At 39.0% G+C, this 17,204-nt stretch overlaps 1 protein-coding gene across 1 annotated transcript in view; it reads right to left on the bottom strand.

Moving 5' to 3' along the window:
- Positions 1–6,342: 6,342 nt before the first annotated feature.
- smtnl (smoothelin, like) overlaps positions 6,343–17,204 on the bottom strand; it is a 91,109-nt gene continuing 80,247 nt past the window's right edge. The window contains exons 9-10 of the mRNA XM_062067905.1: positions 7,467–7,618; positions 6,343–6,773 (exon numbers count right to left, since the gene is read on the bottom strand). Coding sequence (XP_061923889.1) covers positions 6,647–6,773; positions 7,467–7,618 — 279 coding nt within the window. The 3' untranslated portion in view covers positions 6,343–6,646. The remainder of the gene's footprint in view (positions 6,774–7,466; positions 7,619–17,204) is intronic.

Genomic DNA, 17,204 nt, shown 5'->3' with positions numbered 1-17,204 from the left:
GCTGCTCCTCCACATCGAGAGGAGACAGTTGAGGTGGTTCGGGTATCTGGTTAGGATGCCACCCGAACGCCTCCCTAGGGAGGTGTTTAGGGCACGTCCGACCGGTAGGAGGCCACGGGGAAGACCCAGGACACGTTGGGAAGACTATGTCTCCCGGCTGGCCTGGGAACGCCTCGGGATTCCCCGGGAAGAGCTGGACGAAGTGGCTGGGGACAGGGAAGTCTGGGTTTCCCTGCTTAGGCTGCTGCCCCCGCGACCCGACCTCGGATAAGCGGAAGAAGATGGATGGATGGATGGACCTGTATAGATTCACCACAATTCAGTTCACTCAGAAATATTTCAAAACATGTTTACATTTATTTTGACGGCACGTTTTACATTCTTTTCAAACTGTCTTTTAACATATACTTGTTTGGACAGCTAAAATGTAAACAAATAAGCTGAACATATGCCTTGTATGACACCTGGCCTAAGTTTATCCCACAAACCCCTTAGCATTGCAAATATTAAAACACTGCCATTAAAAAACACTGCCCTCTGCTTACATTTCATTGTGCAACATGAGGATGTTTAAGGGGAACTAAATCTAGATCTCTGAAAGGGGTACAAATGATTTCCAAAGCAGGACCCCCACCCAGACATATTGTACAATACTAATCCATAGCTTATGAAAAACAAGATTTCTTTTATTTTCATTACAAGTGGGCCAAATCACTAATATTACAAAATAATCTCATGAAAATGACTCCTCTCATTTGAGTGTTATTATAAAAGATTGGTTTGAGACAGGTGTGCTGCTGGTATTGCCACGTGTGATGTTGCTCACATGTGCTCCACTGAATGCTCAGGGAGTTTTTGTGTTTGCTCACACATGAACAATTAGAGGGAACATTGCCTGTGAGCGGGTCTTTTCTACAGCCGGAGAAATAATAACTAAGAGAAATCGTCTAAAATGTAATACGTTGGAAAAACTGTTTTTTTAAATAAAAATGTGCAAAAAAAAAAATCCCAGTCCACAAGCATCCTCATTCACAACACGTTCTCTTAGTTTTCCATGTTATGATACATGTTCACATTATTTATTGACTGTATCTAAAAAAGATAAAAATATATTTTTATTTAAATGAAGATATGAAATAATCCTAAATGAAATACAATGACTTGGTTTATATTATTGTATATACTAGGTCATAAAATCAGTGTCAGTTGAGTCGGTCCATAGGTTGCCTGTAGGGATTTTTAATGTCCAGCAGATGTCAATATTTAGTGACACAGTATCGACACAGTATCAATACAGTTTTGCAATGTGTCGAAACGCTTCATGACGCCTCATCAACCCATCACTATGTGGTGCGCGCACACACGGCAGGTAGGGAACTGAAGGCAGAGGAAAACAGGGGTAAGATGAGGAGCCAAAAATAACAAAAATGGCAGATTCGCGAGATTATCAAAAGTGCCACAATTCTAGGACAAACTGGCGAGAAGCGTTACCAGAGGTAGAAAGGTGAACGATCTGGCAATCGCGCTTAGTGAAGTCCAAACATTTGTAGGCTGCAGGTGATGAGTTGATGGCAGGCAGGTGAGTGATTAGGGTGCTGAGATCAGCTGTGCCAAACTGAGAGCTGGAGCCAAGCCTACGCCCAAAACACGCCCACTCTCCCAAAGACACACACAGAGACAAACAGACACAGACAGAGACTCTGACAGTTTGGGGAGATTTTGACAAAGTGTGTGTGGTGGTGGGGGGCTGGATGACATCACTAGTCAGAACATGTACCGTATTTTTCAGATTATAAATCGCAGTTTTTTTCATATACATATACTCCGGAGCGATTTATGTGTGAAATTATTAACACATTACCGTAAAATATCAAATAATAAAATTTATCTCATTCGCGTAAGAGACGAAGCAAATGTCCGCAATCGTCACACACACGTCAGCAATCGTCACACACGTCAACCAATAAGAATTTGGCGGGGGCTGGTCATGGCAGAAGTGCATTGTGTGTCATGGCAGAAGTGCATTGTGGGTCATGAGATGCTAACTGCTGCTACATCCATAGCTATTAAAATTGATTATTTCAACATTGGCGGTAACTTATCAAAACTGAGAAGGGCACCGAAAAGGAAATCATATACTGCAGATTACAAGCCGGACGTAGTGAAATATGCAGCAGAAAACGGCGATCGAGCAGCAGAAAGAAAGGAAACGGCGCATACCAGAGGCGACACCGGGGAGGAAGATTTCATCGGATTTAGCGATCAGGAGTGACAGATTGTTTGGTAAACATATAGCATGTTCTATGTGTTATAGTTATTTGAATGACTCTTGCCATGATGTGTTGCGTTAACATACCAGGCACGTTCTCAGTTGGTTATTTGTGCGTCATATAACGTACACTTATTCAGCCTGTTGTTCACTATTCTTTATTTATTTTAAATTGCCTTTCAAATGTCTATTCTTGGTGTTGAATTTAATCAAATAAATTTCCCCCAAAAATGAGACTTATACTCCAGTGCGACTTATATATGTTTTTTTCCTTCTTTATTGTGCATTTTCGGCCGGTGCAACGTATACTCCGGAGCGGCTTATAGTCCGAAAAATACGGTATTTTAAAAATAACTTAAAAACTTCAATGGTAGAAAAATAAATGTTTAAAGCACAAACGTATTGCAGTGTTATTAAAATGTTTAAACAAAACGTTAATTTGCAGAATACACTGCACAAGTGAAGAAAATATTTTAACAAACCTTATAATTCCCATGTTGTTCACTTAATAAAGTGCAGAATTGAAGTAAAAAATGTCTATTGCATAGTTGCTATCATTTTCAAGTGGGTTCACTTGTTTAAAAATGTTCACTGTCGTCTCATTAATGTTTACATCTATGTCTGGAATTACACACTGGCAAGTATTGAAAGTATATGAATAATAAGACATAAGGAACCTTTCTGAGCCAAAAAAGGTTTTTTCAACACACTGTTGAAAACAATATTCACAATGTTTCTATGTGAAATATATTGAATATTTCAAACAATATATTTGTGTGCAGAGAAGTTGTTTGGAGCCAACTTCAATGACTCCAGAGGTTATTTATTCCGTCCTTGTTGAAATGGTCATGCAGCTGTGTGGTGACTCTGAAATAAGAATGTAACAATCAGATCACATGAAAACAGCTAAGACAATATAAATCATACGGGAAAATGCATTATTAGACAATGATTTGCTTGAGTGGCTAGGGGACACCAAAAAATGGATTAGAGAAGACAGATTTAAAATAATAATAAAAAATAAAAATTCCCGCGGGGCAGATTTTGGACGCTGGCGGGCCGTAACCGGCCGTAGTTTGGTGACCCCTTATCTAGTCGATAGAAAAGCGCTAAATACATGTAATCCATTATTATTAGTATTCGATTAGCTACTGACGTACCACGACGTGAGTCACATTTCGACATGTTACCATAGGAACAACGCTGCAAACATTACTAGCTGATTTGACTGTACTTTTTTCACTTCCTCCGAGACAAACGGCAAGTTTGCAATAGATGTCAGACTCTTAGGACCCGCGGAATCACTAGTTGCTAACTTGTTTGTAGTGGAGGCACAAAGGGCTAACTGCTTAGTTCACTACAATGCCATGTTGCCTTACATTTCGTGGGATTAAACAATATTTTAGAATAAATAATGTCTAAATACCTTTTCCTCCTCTTTCCCCGATGTTCATGAGCTGAAATGTTGTGCTTGATAATGCTGCGGCGCACACTCGCAACGAGTGCTCCAGGCTGCTTGGCTGTCAGGAGGAGAAAGTGGCCGCTCAGGTGTCGCATCCTGCAGGTGCAACCCACGGCTGCAGCCCGAATGTTGTTGCATTGAAAGTGTTCTTATATTCTCCGCTGAAGCCGTCAAATTATGAAGTAGAGCTACTTGTCGGCAGTTAGGCAGACATTTTGTTCACAAACAACTTGGCTTTAAAAAAAAAAAAAAAACTTGTCTGAAAAGGGGCGGGCATTATTGGTCACCGGAACCGGAATGAAACCTCTCTTATACACACTGGTGAAATGCTCTCATACACATAACTGAAATCCTTGCACACATACTACTGAAATTGTTTTCTCTCACACACACGTGTAAAAAGCTCACACACACACAGGTCGGTTTATACATACTAGTGAAAAATAATTCCGTGTGTGTGTGTGTGTGAGAGAAAAAAAATTCAGTAGTGTTTATGAGAGTGTTTCAGTAGGGTGTGTGAGAAAAACATTTTAGTTGTTTACGTGAGAGCATTTCAGTAGTGCATGTAAGAGTGTTTCAGTAGTGTATAAGAGCATTTCAGTAGTGTGTATAAGAGTGTTTCAGTAGTGTGTATAAGAGTGTTTCAGTAGTGTGTGTGTGAGAAAAAGATGTCAGTTGTTTATGTGAGAGCATTTCAGTAGTGTGTATAAGAGTGTTTCAGTAGTGTGTGTAAGAGAAAAAGATTTCAGTTGTTTATGTGAGAGCATTTCAGTAGTGTGTATAAGAGTGTTTCAGTAATGTGTATAAGAGTGTCTCAGTAGTGTGTGAGAGAAAAAGATTTCAGTTGTTTATGTGAGAGCATTTCAGTAGTGTGTATAAGAGTGTTTCAGTAGTGTGTGAGAGAAAAATATTTCAGTTGTTTATGTGAGAGCATTTCAGTAATGTGTATAAGAGTGTTTCAGTAGTGTGTATAAGAGTGTTTCACCACCCATAGCAGGGGCCATAGAGGTCGGGTGGAATTGTGAGCTGGGCGGCAGCCGATGGCAGGGCACTTGGCGGTCCGATCCTCGGCTACATAAGCTAGCGCTTGGGACGTGGAATGTCACCTCGCTGGGGGGAAGGAGCCTGAACTAGTGCGCGAGGTGGAGAAGTTCTGGCTGGATATAGTCGGACTCACTTCGACGCACAGCAAGGGCTCTGGAACCAGTTCTCTTGAGAGGGGCTGGACTCTCTTCCACACTGGCGTTGCACGCAGTGAGAGGCGACGGGCTGGGGTAGCAATTCTTGTTTCCACCCGGCTCAAAGCCTGCACGTTGGAGTTCAACCCAGTGGACAAGAGGGTAGCTTCCCTCCGCCTTCGGGTCGGAGGCCGGGTCCTGACTGTTGTTCGTGCTTACGCACCAAACAGCAGTTCAGAGTACCCACCCTTTTTGGATTCACTCGAGGGAGTACCGGAAAGTGCTCCCTTGTCCTGCTGGGGGACTTCAACGCTCATGTTGGCCATGACAGTGAAACCTGGAGAGGCGTGATTGGGAAAAATGCCCGACCGGATCTGAACCCGAGTGGTGTTTTGTTATTGGACTTTTGTGCTCGTCACAGATTGTCCATAACAAACACCATGTTCAAACATAAGGGTGTCCATATGTGCACTTGGCACCAGGACACCCTAGGCCGCAGTTCCATGATCGACTTTGTAGTTGTGTCATCGAATTTGCGGCCTCACGTTTTGGACACTCAGGTGAAGAGAGGGGCGGAGCTTTCTACCGATCACCACCTGGTGGTGAGTTGGCTGCGATGGTGGGGGAGGATGCCGGACAGACCTGGCAGGCCCAAACGCATTGTGAGGGTCTGCTGGGAATGTCTGGCAGAGTCTCCTGTCAGAGAGAGTTTCAATTCCCACCTCCGAAAGAACTTTGAACATGTCACAAGGGAGGTGCTGGACATTAAGTCCGAGTGGACCATGTTCCGCACCGCTATTGTCGAAGCGGCTGATTGGAGCTGTGGCCGCAAGGTAGTTGGTGCCTGTCGTGGCGGTAATCCTAAAATCCATTGGTGGACACCAGCGGTGAGCGATGCCGTCCAGCTGAAGAAGGAGTCCTATCAGGTTCTTTTGGCTCATGTGAATTTGTGAAGCCCTTTATGACACGATTGAGGGCTATATACACTTTGATTGATTGACATTTTTTTGTCTCATAATCAAAATGTTTTATCTCATAATTTAAATTTTTTTTATCTCATAATCTAAACGTTTTATCTCATTATTATGATATTTAATCTCTTCATTCAAACCTTTTATGTCATGATTATGGCATTTTGTCTAATAATTTAACTTTTCCTGTCATGATTATGACATTTTATCTTATAATTTCAAAAATGTATCTCATGGACATAATCACTAATACATAGCCTGACGTGATGTACGTTTGTATTTGACACAATAGCAAAAATTGTAATAATAGACTTACCGGTAATATACTTGTATTAATTAATGTTGTTTTCATTCAATTTGTACATGTGTACAAATTGATTTTGATTTATTTGCAAATACAGTACCGAAAACATATATAGGATGTAACATCACACATCTTTGACATTAATTTAATAAATTGAAAAAAATCACATAATAAATGTTTTCCACTTAGTCTGTGGTGTGTCCCCGATTGTTTTACTTCATGCACCAACACACACACACACACACACACACACACACACACACACACACACACACACACACACACACACACACACACACACACACACACACACACACACACACACACACACACACACACACACACACACATTAATAATACTTTTATAATAAGTGATGTTTGTGATACAAAATGAGGAATAGTGTTCTCCAATTCACCACAAGAGGGCAGTCCAGTTTTTTATAAAGCAGAAAAAAGTAGTGGTCACTCAAACTTGCGCAGGTGATTGTAGAGGGACTGGACATAGGTGAAGACGCACATGGGATCTGGTTTGCGACCCATGATCATCATGTCATCCACTTCGATAAGCCGGTCACAGTTTGCCTTCACTCTAGAGACAAAGAAAGAAAAATAGTCATTATATATTTAAAATGTTTAGTTTAAATATTACACTATATTGTATGAATGATATGTCATAAATACATTTATTAATTTATTAGTTTATTTATATTTTGTTACATTTACTATTTTGTTAGATGTATTATTTATATTATTACAAATTTGTATATGTATACATATATGTATTTTTATTTTGTATATTTACACATATGTATATATATACACACTATATATACATGTACACTATATATGTTCATGCCTATATATGTGTGTATATATGTATACTGTTTATATATAATTGAATGGAAATCAATATGTTCTTCTTTTAAATTTGATATATTTTCATTTGCTGTGATGAGGTGGCGACTTGTTCAGGGTGTACACCACCTTCCGCCCGAATGCAGCTGAGATAGGCTCCATCACCCACCGCGACCTCAAAAGGGACAAGCAGTAGAAAATATACTATTAAGTCCCCTGTTCCCCATGAACCAGCTGCAACGGCTGACTCTTCTAGGTATTACACAACAGTCAACTTTAGCCTAGTTTATCCCTAACCCTAATCCCCAAACCCCCAACTATAACACCCTAACTTTAACCATAAATCTAACCTGAGCCTACCGAGATTTTTGAGAAAAACATGTCTTCTTTGCCTTCCTGTTTACATTACACATTTTCTGCTACTCACTCTGCAGTTCCAAAAGCCAGTTCAAAGTTGTGCTTGCGGTTCGCCGGTGACAAGGATTCATAGTCAAACTCGGTGGGAAAGAAGGAGTGGACCAGAGCGCAGAAAGCCATCCCATCACTCCAAGTAGATGAGAAGTTCTGAATGTCTATGTTCTAAAAACAAAAAGGAGAGAAAGAAAGCTTGGTGAGAATATTGTGTTACAATTACTCTGTAGGGTAAATTCATAGGTCAAATGTTACTATCGAAAATACGTCAAAAATGAATTAGCCATCAAACACAATAATGTGTCATATTTCCCACTAAATTTGTTATTTCAATTTTGATAGTACTGTATGCAATCACATGTCTTCAACTAATGCAAAATATACTGTACTATATTTCCAAAAAGTCTTTGGTCAAAAAAAAAGGTTGTCAACTTGAGCGGCTTTCCAGAAAAAAACAGACTCTCTGTTCACAAACAAATGCACAATGGCCATATCCTTCTCTACAAAGACACACTCTCCTCAGTCAAATCCCACATTTTTCGGACTGGGAGCACCCGAACCCTGTTCTTCAGTAATTAACAATGCAGACCGCCCTCTGATACCCTTACCCCACTCTTGTACTCCACTCCTTGATGTCATTTGTCAACTCTTAAATAGCCAATATCCACCAGCAACTGATCCCTCTCATTTCCAGTTGTTCATCTCCTCTTGTTCCTAACCCTCCCTTTTCTGCACCTCTTTCCTGCTTCCATCTCCCTTCTGCTGGCGATCTATCAAAACTCATTCAGAAATCCAAGCCATCCACCTGCCAACTTGACTCCTTGCTCTCCTCCCTGATAATAGAATACCTCCCCCTAATAATTGCAATCATCCATCCCTCCTTCACCTCCAATTCAGTCCCGTCATCTTTTAAAACTGCTACTGTGACACGGATCCTGAGGTAACCTGGTTCAGACCCCAATATCTTCAAAAATCCATGTCCTATCGCCAACTTGTAATATCTCTCAAAAATCTTAGAAAAAAAACATTATACAGATTCATGCCCATCTTCCCAGCAATAACCTAGATGAACAGTTCTAGTCCGGTTTTTCGACTACCACCATAGAATAGAAACAGCTCTTCTTAAATTCACAAATTACCTTCTGTTGGCAGCTGACTCAGGACTCCTACCCATTTTTATCCTCCTTGATCTGAGTGCCGCATTTGACACCATATGTCATTCCACCCGCCTTGACTGACTAGCCTACATCAGTATATCTGACACACACCTAGCCTGGGTCCACCCTTATCTTTCTGGCTGTATTCAGTTTATCCAGTTAAAATTATTCTCATCCCATTCATCCCCCCTTTCTTCTGGTATACCCCAGGGCTCTGTCCTTGGCCCTATACTTTTCATCATCCAGTTGGTCAAATTTTCCGTATACATAACATCAATTTTCACTGTTACGCGGAAGACACCCAGCTCTACGTTTCCTGCAAACCCTCTCCCACTTTTCCTCCCTTTACCCTCTGTGCCTATTTACAGGAAATAAAATCCCAGTTCACTAGAAATTTTCTAAAAAGCACACTGTCATTTCATAACCACATCAGCAACGCCATTTGATCAGCCTATTTCCACCTCCGTAACATCAACTGCCTCCGCCCTTCACTCAATCCCAATAGTGCTGCAATCTTGGTTTACTCTTGTCACTTCCCATCTGGATTATTGCAATTCCCTACTCTTTGGTCTCCCCCACAAACTCCAACTAGTCCGGAACGCTTCTGCCCGTATAATCACCAGAACTCCTGTCATCAGTCACATCACCCCCGTTCTTCACCAACTCCACTGGCTTCCTATCAAACAAAGCCTCCACTACAAGATCCTCTTCCATACATTCAAGGCCATCAATAACTTCGCCCGCCATATCTGTCCGACCTCCTACACATGAACATTCCTATCTGATCCCTCAGGTCTTCCTCCTGCATCAACCTGACCCTCTCCTCAGCCCGCCTGTCAACCATGGTGTTAAGAGCCTTCAGCCGCTCTGCACCTCGCCTCTGGAATTCCCTCCTCAGGAACATTGACTCCATTATCATTTTTAAAATTTACTTCAAAACCCACCTGTTTAGGCAGGCCTATGCCTGACACAAATGTTAATTTTTAGTTGTTGCTTTGCATAAAATGTTGATTTTTTTTATGTTGCTTTTATGTAATGTACGGCGACCTTAAGTGCCTTGAAAGGTGCCTTACAAAATAAATGTATTATTATTATTAAAATGTCTTCAATACTATTATTAAAACATCTAAAAAATATCTGCCTGTAACCCTGACTTATGATGTCAAAGCAAGTTGTCCATCAATTTGTAGAGAGGAAATATAACAATGCAATGCATAGGCAATAGTGTCATAAAGATTCAGGATTTTTTTGTGCTGAAATGGCAGTTAAATATAGGTATTATATAAATACGAGTTATAGATTCTATACCTCGTATTTACATAATAAGAGGTATACATTGCCAGCTGACTTATGATTTCAAAGCAAGTTGTCCATCAATTTGTAGAGAGGAAATATAACAATGCAATGCATAGGCAATAGTGTCATAAGGATTCAGGATTTTTTTGTGCTGAAATGGCAGTTAAATATAGGTACTATATAAATACGAGTTATAGATTCTATACCTCGTATTTACATAACAAGAGGTATACATTGCCAGTTAAATAAGAGGTATAGATTATCTACCTCTCATTTATATAATAATAAGAGTTATAGATTTGATATTGTTCATTATTTGTTGGTGTCAATTTATTATTTGTTTGTTCCCTTTATAGACAAATACTGTTAATTTGACTTAGAACTTACATTTTTTGTTCCATTTTTTTATATTTTTGTAAATTATAAAAATATAAAAACGTATTTATCTATTGATGTATCTCCATATATATGTATATACCGTATATATATATATATATACATATATATATATATATATATAGGGGCGGCGTGGCGAAGTTGGTAGAGTGGCCGTGCCAGCAATCGGAGGGTTGCTGGTTACTGGGGTTCAATCCCCACCTTCTACCATCCTAGTCACGTCCGTTGTGTCCTTGGGCAAGACACTTCACCCTTGCTCCTGATGGCTGCTGGTTAGCGCCTTGCATGGCAGCTCCCTCCATCAGTGTGTGAATGGATGAATGTGGAAATACTGTCAAAGCGCTTTGAGTACCTTGAAGGTAGAAAAGCACTATACAAGTATAACCCATTTATCATTTATATATAGTTTGAGATAGAGACAAATATATATATATATATATATATATATATATATATATATATATATATATATATATATATATATATATATATATATATATATATATATATATATATATATATATATATATATACATATATATATATATATAGTATACAAGCTCATTTTGTATGTTGAGTGTAGAAAGTTCCGGTTGGCAGATAATTTAGGAACTTCTGTTTGAGACATAGGTTGCATCTTTTACGGGAACTGCTGTACAACTTATGTGATGAAAGTATGCTCCAGGAAATAGAGTGTTCAATGTTGTTGTCCTTCCGGTTCCAAATGTGCTTGCTGAGTTCGGTAAAATTTCTGTGTAGCATGGCGGAATGAGGCGGTGTGGTTCCTATATCTTGTTTTGAAGTCGTTTTCCATTAGTCCAATGAACGTGTCCGTCTTGTTGTCTTTGCACCTAACTGTGGTTTGGTAAATGTCTGATGATTGTAGGCAGTTACCGTCAGTTAGGCAGGCGTACTTTTGTCGGCAGTTGCATGTCTTGTTTGCTTCTGATGTAGTGGCGGTGGTGGTATCATTTGCTCGTGAAGGTGTTAGTATACATTTGTTATGGTTATCGATAATCTGTTAATTGTTGCTAATATTGATGGTGTTGCACTTAAAGGTTTTATGAAGCTTGTGATCCTTTGGGAAGTGCTTGTCTGCTAGCGCGAGGAATTTGTTTCCGATGTCGATGTTGTCGTTCTTGCGGAAGGGGGGTTATACCAGAGGATGTTGTTGAGTTGGCATTTTTTCCGTTTGTTTGTTGTGGCAGGTTGGTTTTGTAGAATGTAGTTGCAGCCACTTCCAATCCTACACTGTAATATATATATATATATATATATATATATATATATATATATATATATATATATATATATATATATATATATATATATATATATATATATACTGTATGTATATACATATATATATATATATATATATATATATATATATATATATATACATATATATATATATATATATATATATATATATATATATATATATGTATATATATATATATATACATATATATATATATATATATATATACACATATATATATATACATATATATATATATATATATATATATATATATATATATATATATATATATATATATATATAATTATATATATATATATATATATATATATATATATATATATATATATATATATATATATATATATATATATATATATAAAAGATATGAAAAGCAATAATAACACCAAAGTACTCTGCTTTCCGAAGGATATGGTATCTGACATGGAAAAAAGAATCCTGGAAATTGTCGCTGCACACCCAAATGTGAAAAATATCATCCTGCACATTGGTTTTAATGACATTGTAAAACAACAATCAAGAGAGCTGAAAGAGCACTTCAATAAACTCTTTGAAACAGTCAGCGCTGTGAATGCTGACGTTTTTATCAGTGGTCCTCTACCCCCAATCAGGAGAGGAGCTGAGAGATTCAGTAGACTTTACTCGCTGAATGAGTGGCTATCAAGTGCACTTCTTGCTCGTTCAATGCATTTTATTGACAATTTTAGCTTTTTCTGGGACCGCAGGCATCTTTTTAAGGCAGACGGACTTTGCCTGAATAAGATGGGAGTAAAGCTATTCATGAACAACATGTTTCACTTCCTGCATCTTGCATCTATCATCACTGCCAAGGACAAGAGACAAGAGGAGCCACCGAGGAAGGAAGACACAACACAGCCTATCAGGAACGTCGAAGGAGGACCGCCACTGCAAAAGGAGAACGTCGACCATGAGATACACCAGAGCAAAGAGGAGAGGTGTCTATCCTCCTCTACCGCCCCTCCCTCCATTCTGAATGCATGTGAAGATCCCTCCCCCACATCCCCCAAGCCATCCACGTCTCCATCATTCTCCCTCCCTCAAGTAGACCTTTCTCCCCCCTTCTCCCCCTTGGAGTTCCGGGAGCTACCCCCACTCACGCCCCACCCTACTCAGATTTTTACCCCCCTAGATCATCGCTCACCTCCACCACCCCCTCCACGAAGGCGTGCTCCACAACCCCCCAGCCATACTTCACCTTTCTCACGCCAACCCCTTACACGCCCTCAACGTCCACCTTCAGTAGTTCGTCCCAGCTCTGACGCTGCTCACTCCCCCTCCCCCTTACGGCAAACCCCGCCTCGCCCTGACAGCAGTCCTGAATATTTCTGATACAGAAAAGGGTTCAGCAGTAGACCACATTATCAGCTGGGCCCAAGGTTGCCTACATCAAATCATGGCACCTTCTACATCCCTGTTGTGACTACCAAGAGAGTAAACATTGGGAAACTTAGCCACCCTGCTAACCTAAACAATCTCATTCCTATTATTTCCAAATCAAAGCCAACATCGAAGCCTGTCAATAACACCATCAGGATGGGTCTGCTCAATGTCAGGTCTCTGAATAGCAAATCATTTTTAGTCAATGATTTTATTAGCACTTCTAAACTTGACTTTATGTTTTTAACTGAAACATGGCTGGAACAAAATAACAGTGCAAGCATTCTGATCGAGACAGCACCCCCCAACTATAACTTCATTGATATATGTAGATCGGGGAAAAGAGGTGGAGGGGTTGCTGCTATATTTAAAAACATGTTTCAGGGGAAACAGATGTCACTCGGTGAGTTTACATCATTTGAATACCTGTGTGCTGTGTTGAAATGCTCTCCCAAAATTCTCTTGTTAATTATCTACAGGCCACCTAAATATTCTGCAAATTTTTTTGATGATTTTACTGAACTATTGTCTAGCATCTCCACTGACTTTGACTGCCTGGTTATAACTGGTGATTTTAATTTTCATATTGACGATTTAAATGACAAGGGCGCAAAAGAACTTTTTACTATTTTAGACACATTTGAACTGTCTCAACATGTGAAAGAGGCTACACATTATAAGGGACACACCCTGGACCTGATTATCACAAAAGGTCTCAATGTTTCTGATGTTCTTGTGATTGATCCTTCATTGTCTGATCATTTCTGTGTTTTCTTTAATATTTCTGTAATTCCGGACACACAAACAGAATCAAAGAATGTCAAAAAGCGGTACATAAATGAACATGCTAATGTCCTCTTTAAAAACGCCATCTCCTCACTACCACCTCTAAACCCATGTCATGCTGATGATCTTGTAAGCAACTTTAATTCCAAAATTGTGAATATCATAGATATCATTGCACCTGTTACAGTTAAAACGATTTCTGGCAAGCAAAAGGCACCCTGGAGAAAATCTGCTGCTGTAACAGCCCAGAGAAGAGAGTGCAGGAAGGCTGAACGAATCTGGCGGAATACAAAACTTCATATTCACCATGACATCTATAAAGAGAGCCTCCAGGCCTACAATTTAGTCTTAAAAAGTGCTAGAGAAACATTCTTCTCCAATATCATAAACAGCAACACAAATAAGGCCAAAACCCTATTCACAATCGTTGACAGACTGACTAAACCCCCAACACAAATACCAGCCGAACTCCATTCCACGCAGAAATGCAATGACTTTGCATTCTTTTATACTGATAAAATTGAAGGCATCAGACGCACCATCAATATCTCAAGTAAAAAAGTTGGATCACCACCCCATTTAGGCAAAAGTAACACAGCAATGATGGCAAGCTTTAATGCCATAGACTCTAAAACTCTAGTGGAAACGGTGACAGCTCTAAAGTCATCCACCTGCTGCCTTGATGTTTTACCTACCAACTTCTTTAAGAATGTTTTTGACTGCCTATCAACAGACATCTTGCAAATAGTTAATAATTCTATTAAATCGGGCAATTTCCCGAAGGCTTTCAAAACTGCAGTCATTAAACCTCTTCTAAAAAAGCAGAGCCTAGATGCCTCTGTTATCAACAACTACAGACCAATTTCAAATCTACCATTCATAAGTAAAATAATTGAGAAAGTTGTCCTCCAACAACTAAATCACTTCTTGGCTTCTACTGGCTGCCACAACAACTTCCAGTCAGGATTTCGACCTCTTCATAGCACAGAGACGGCCCTTCTTAAAGTTATAAATGACATCCGTCTAAACACAGACTCTGGCAAAACTTCAGTATTAATGCTTTTGGACCTCAGTGCTGCATTTGACACTGTCGACCACTCAATACTTTTGGACAGGTTGGAAAACTGGGTGGGGATCTCAGGCACAGTTTTAAGCTGGTTCAAGTCATATCTACAAGATAGGAACTATTTTGTTTCCATTGGTGACTTTGTATCAGAACCAACCAACGTAACGTGTGGAGTCCCCCAAGGTTCAATCTTGGGGCCGACTTTATTTAACATCTATATGCTCCCACTAGGACAAATCATGCAAAATAATAACATTGACCATCATTGCTATGCCGATGACACCCAAATCTATGTAGCGCTATCACCAAATGACTATCGCCCCATAGATCTTCTGTGCCAGTGCATTGAGCAAGTCAAACACTGGATGTGCCAAAATTTCCTACAACTAAATGAAGATAAAACTGAGATAATTGTTTTTGGTGCTAAAAAAGAAAGGTTTAAAGTCATCCAACACCTTCAATCACTGTCCCTGAAAACCTCAAATAAAGCCAGAAATCTTGGGGTTATTTTAGATTCTGATTTACATTTCGACAGTCACATCAAATCAGTAACAAAATCGGCCTACTATCACCTCAAAAATGTAAAAAGACTTAGAGGGCTCATGTCAGCTCAAGACTTAGAAAAACTTGTACATGCCTTTGTTACCAGTAGGCTAGACTATTGTAATGGTCTCCTTGCAGGTCTTCCCAAAAAAACTGTCAGGCAGCTACAGCTTGTTCAGAACGCTGCTGCTAGAGTTCTAACAAAGACCAAAAAATGTGAGCACATTACACCAATTCTTAAATCCTTACATTGGCTCCCTGTACATCAGAGAATAGATTTCAAAATCCTCCTGCTCACATATAAATCACTACATGGTCTAGGGCCCAAGTATATCACTGATATGCTCCCACTATATACGCCCTCTAGATCACTAAGATCTTCTGAGACCAATCTGTTAGCGGTTCCAAGAGTAAACTCAAATCAAGGGAGATCATCATTCAGTCACTATGCAACACATAGCTGGAATAAACTTCCTGAAGATGTCAGACTCTCCCCAACTCTCACTACTTTTAAAACTAGACTGAAGACTTTTATGTTCACCTTAGCTTTCAGCTAAATCTTTTAATCTTTTAACTTTTAACGTCTGCACTGTTTTTATTTTTATTGTCTGCATTTTAATTTTGCTTTTATTTTCTTTCATTTCACTTTGTTGTCTGTGAAGCACTTTGAGTCTGCCTTGTGTATGAAAAGCGCTATACAAATAAAGTTGCCTTGCCTTGCCTTGCCTATATATATATATATATATATATATATATATATATATATATATATATATATATATATATATATATATATATATATATATATATATGTATGTATGTGTGTATATATATATACACGTATATATATATACACATGTGTATATATTAACCTGCTCAGTGGCCTTGTGGTTAGAGTGTCAGCCCTGAGATCGGTAGGTCGTGAGTTCAATCCCCGGCCGAGTCATACCAAAGACTATAAAAATGCTGAGTGCCAAGCACTCAGCATAAAGGGTTAGTATTGGGAGTTAAATCACCAAAAATTATTCCCGGGCGAGGCCACCGCTGCTGCTCACTGCTCCCCTCAACTCCCAGGGGGCGAACAAGGGGATGGGTCAAATGCAGAGGACAAATTTCACCACACCTAGTGTGTGTGTGACAACCATTGGTACTTTAACTTTAAATATATATGATTACAATACATTTGTTTATTTATAGTTTATTTTAAAATATTTTAAATAAATAAAAATGATTTACAGTATATAACCTTAACTGAAGTGAAGAAAATATCCAGGAACTCAATTAAACTCCTTGACTTCAACTGATTTATATTAAAAACAGTAAAAAAAAAAGTGTAGAACAAAATAGGATTGAAATATATTACAGTTTTTTATTTCTCAGTCTCTTTGTATTGTATTATTATTATTATTATTAATACATTTATTTTATTTTTACAATATGCAGAGGGCCAATAAAAACATAGCTGCCGGCCATAAATGGCCCATGGGTCATATTTTGGACAACAATTGGTGTTCATGATTTCTCACAGTGATCATTGTGTTTGAGGCCCAAGTGCTTATGCGTGAGTGAAATCTAAAGTGTCAGGTCATCAAATGAAGAGTGGAGTGTTTCCTTTTAGCCAGCGAGAGTTGTGGCTATGTCTAATTTGACTAACTTAAGCCACATGGAGTTGCTGAGACAGACTGCTGAGTAACAACGCAGCAATGCGTCAAAGCATTTAGCCATGACCAACTTTACCACAAACACACAATAATACACTTTTATTCTACAATTAATCAAGATAACATAAACAACAGCAACAATTTCAAACAACAGCAATAAGGT

Source organism: Entelurus aequoreus, linkage group LG13 (genome assembly GCF_033978785.1).
Source record: "Entelurus aequoreus isolate RoL-2023_Sb linkage group LG13, RoL_Eaeq_v1.1, whole genome shotgun sequence".
Classification (NCBI taxonomy): Eukaryota; Metazoa; Chordata; class Actinopteri; order Syngnathiformes; family Syngnathidae; genus Entelurus; species Entelurus aequoreus.
The sequence above is the reverse complement of the archived record's forward strand: the minus strand, read 5'-3'. Positions and strand labels throughout refer to the sequence as shown.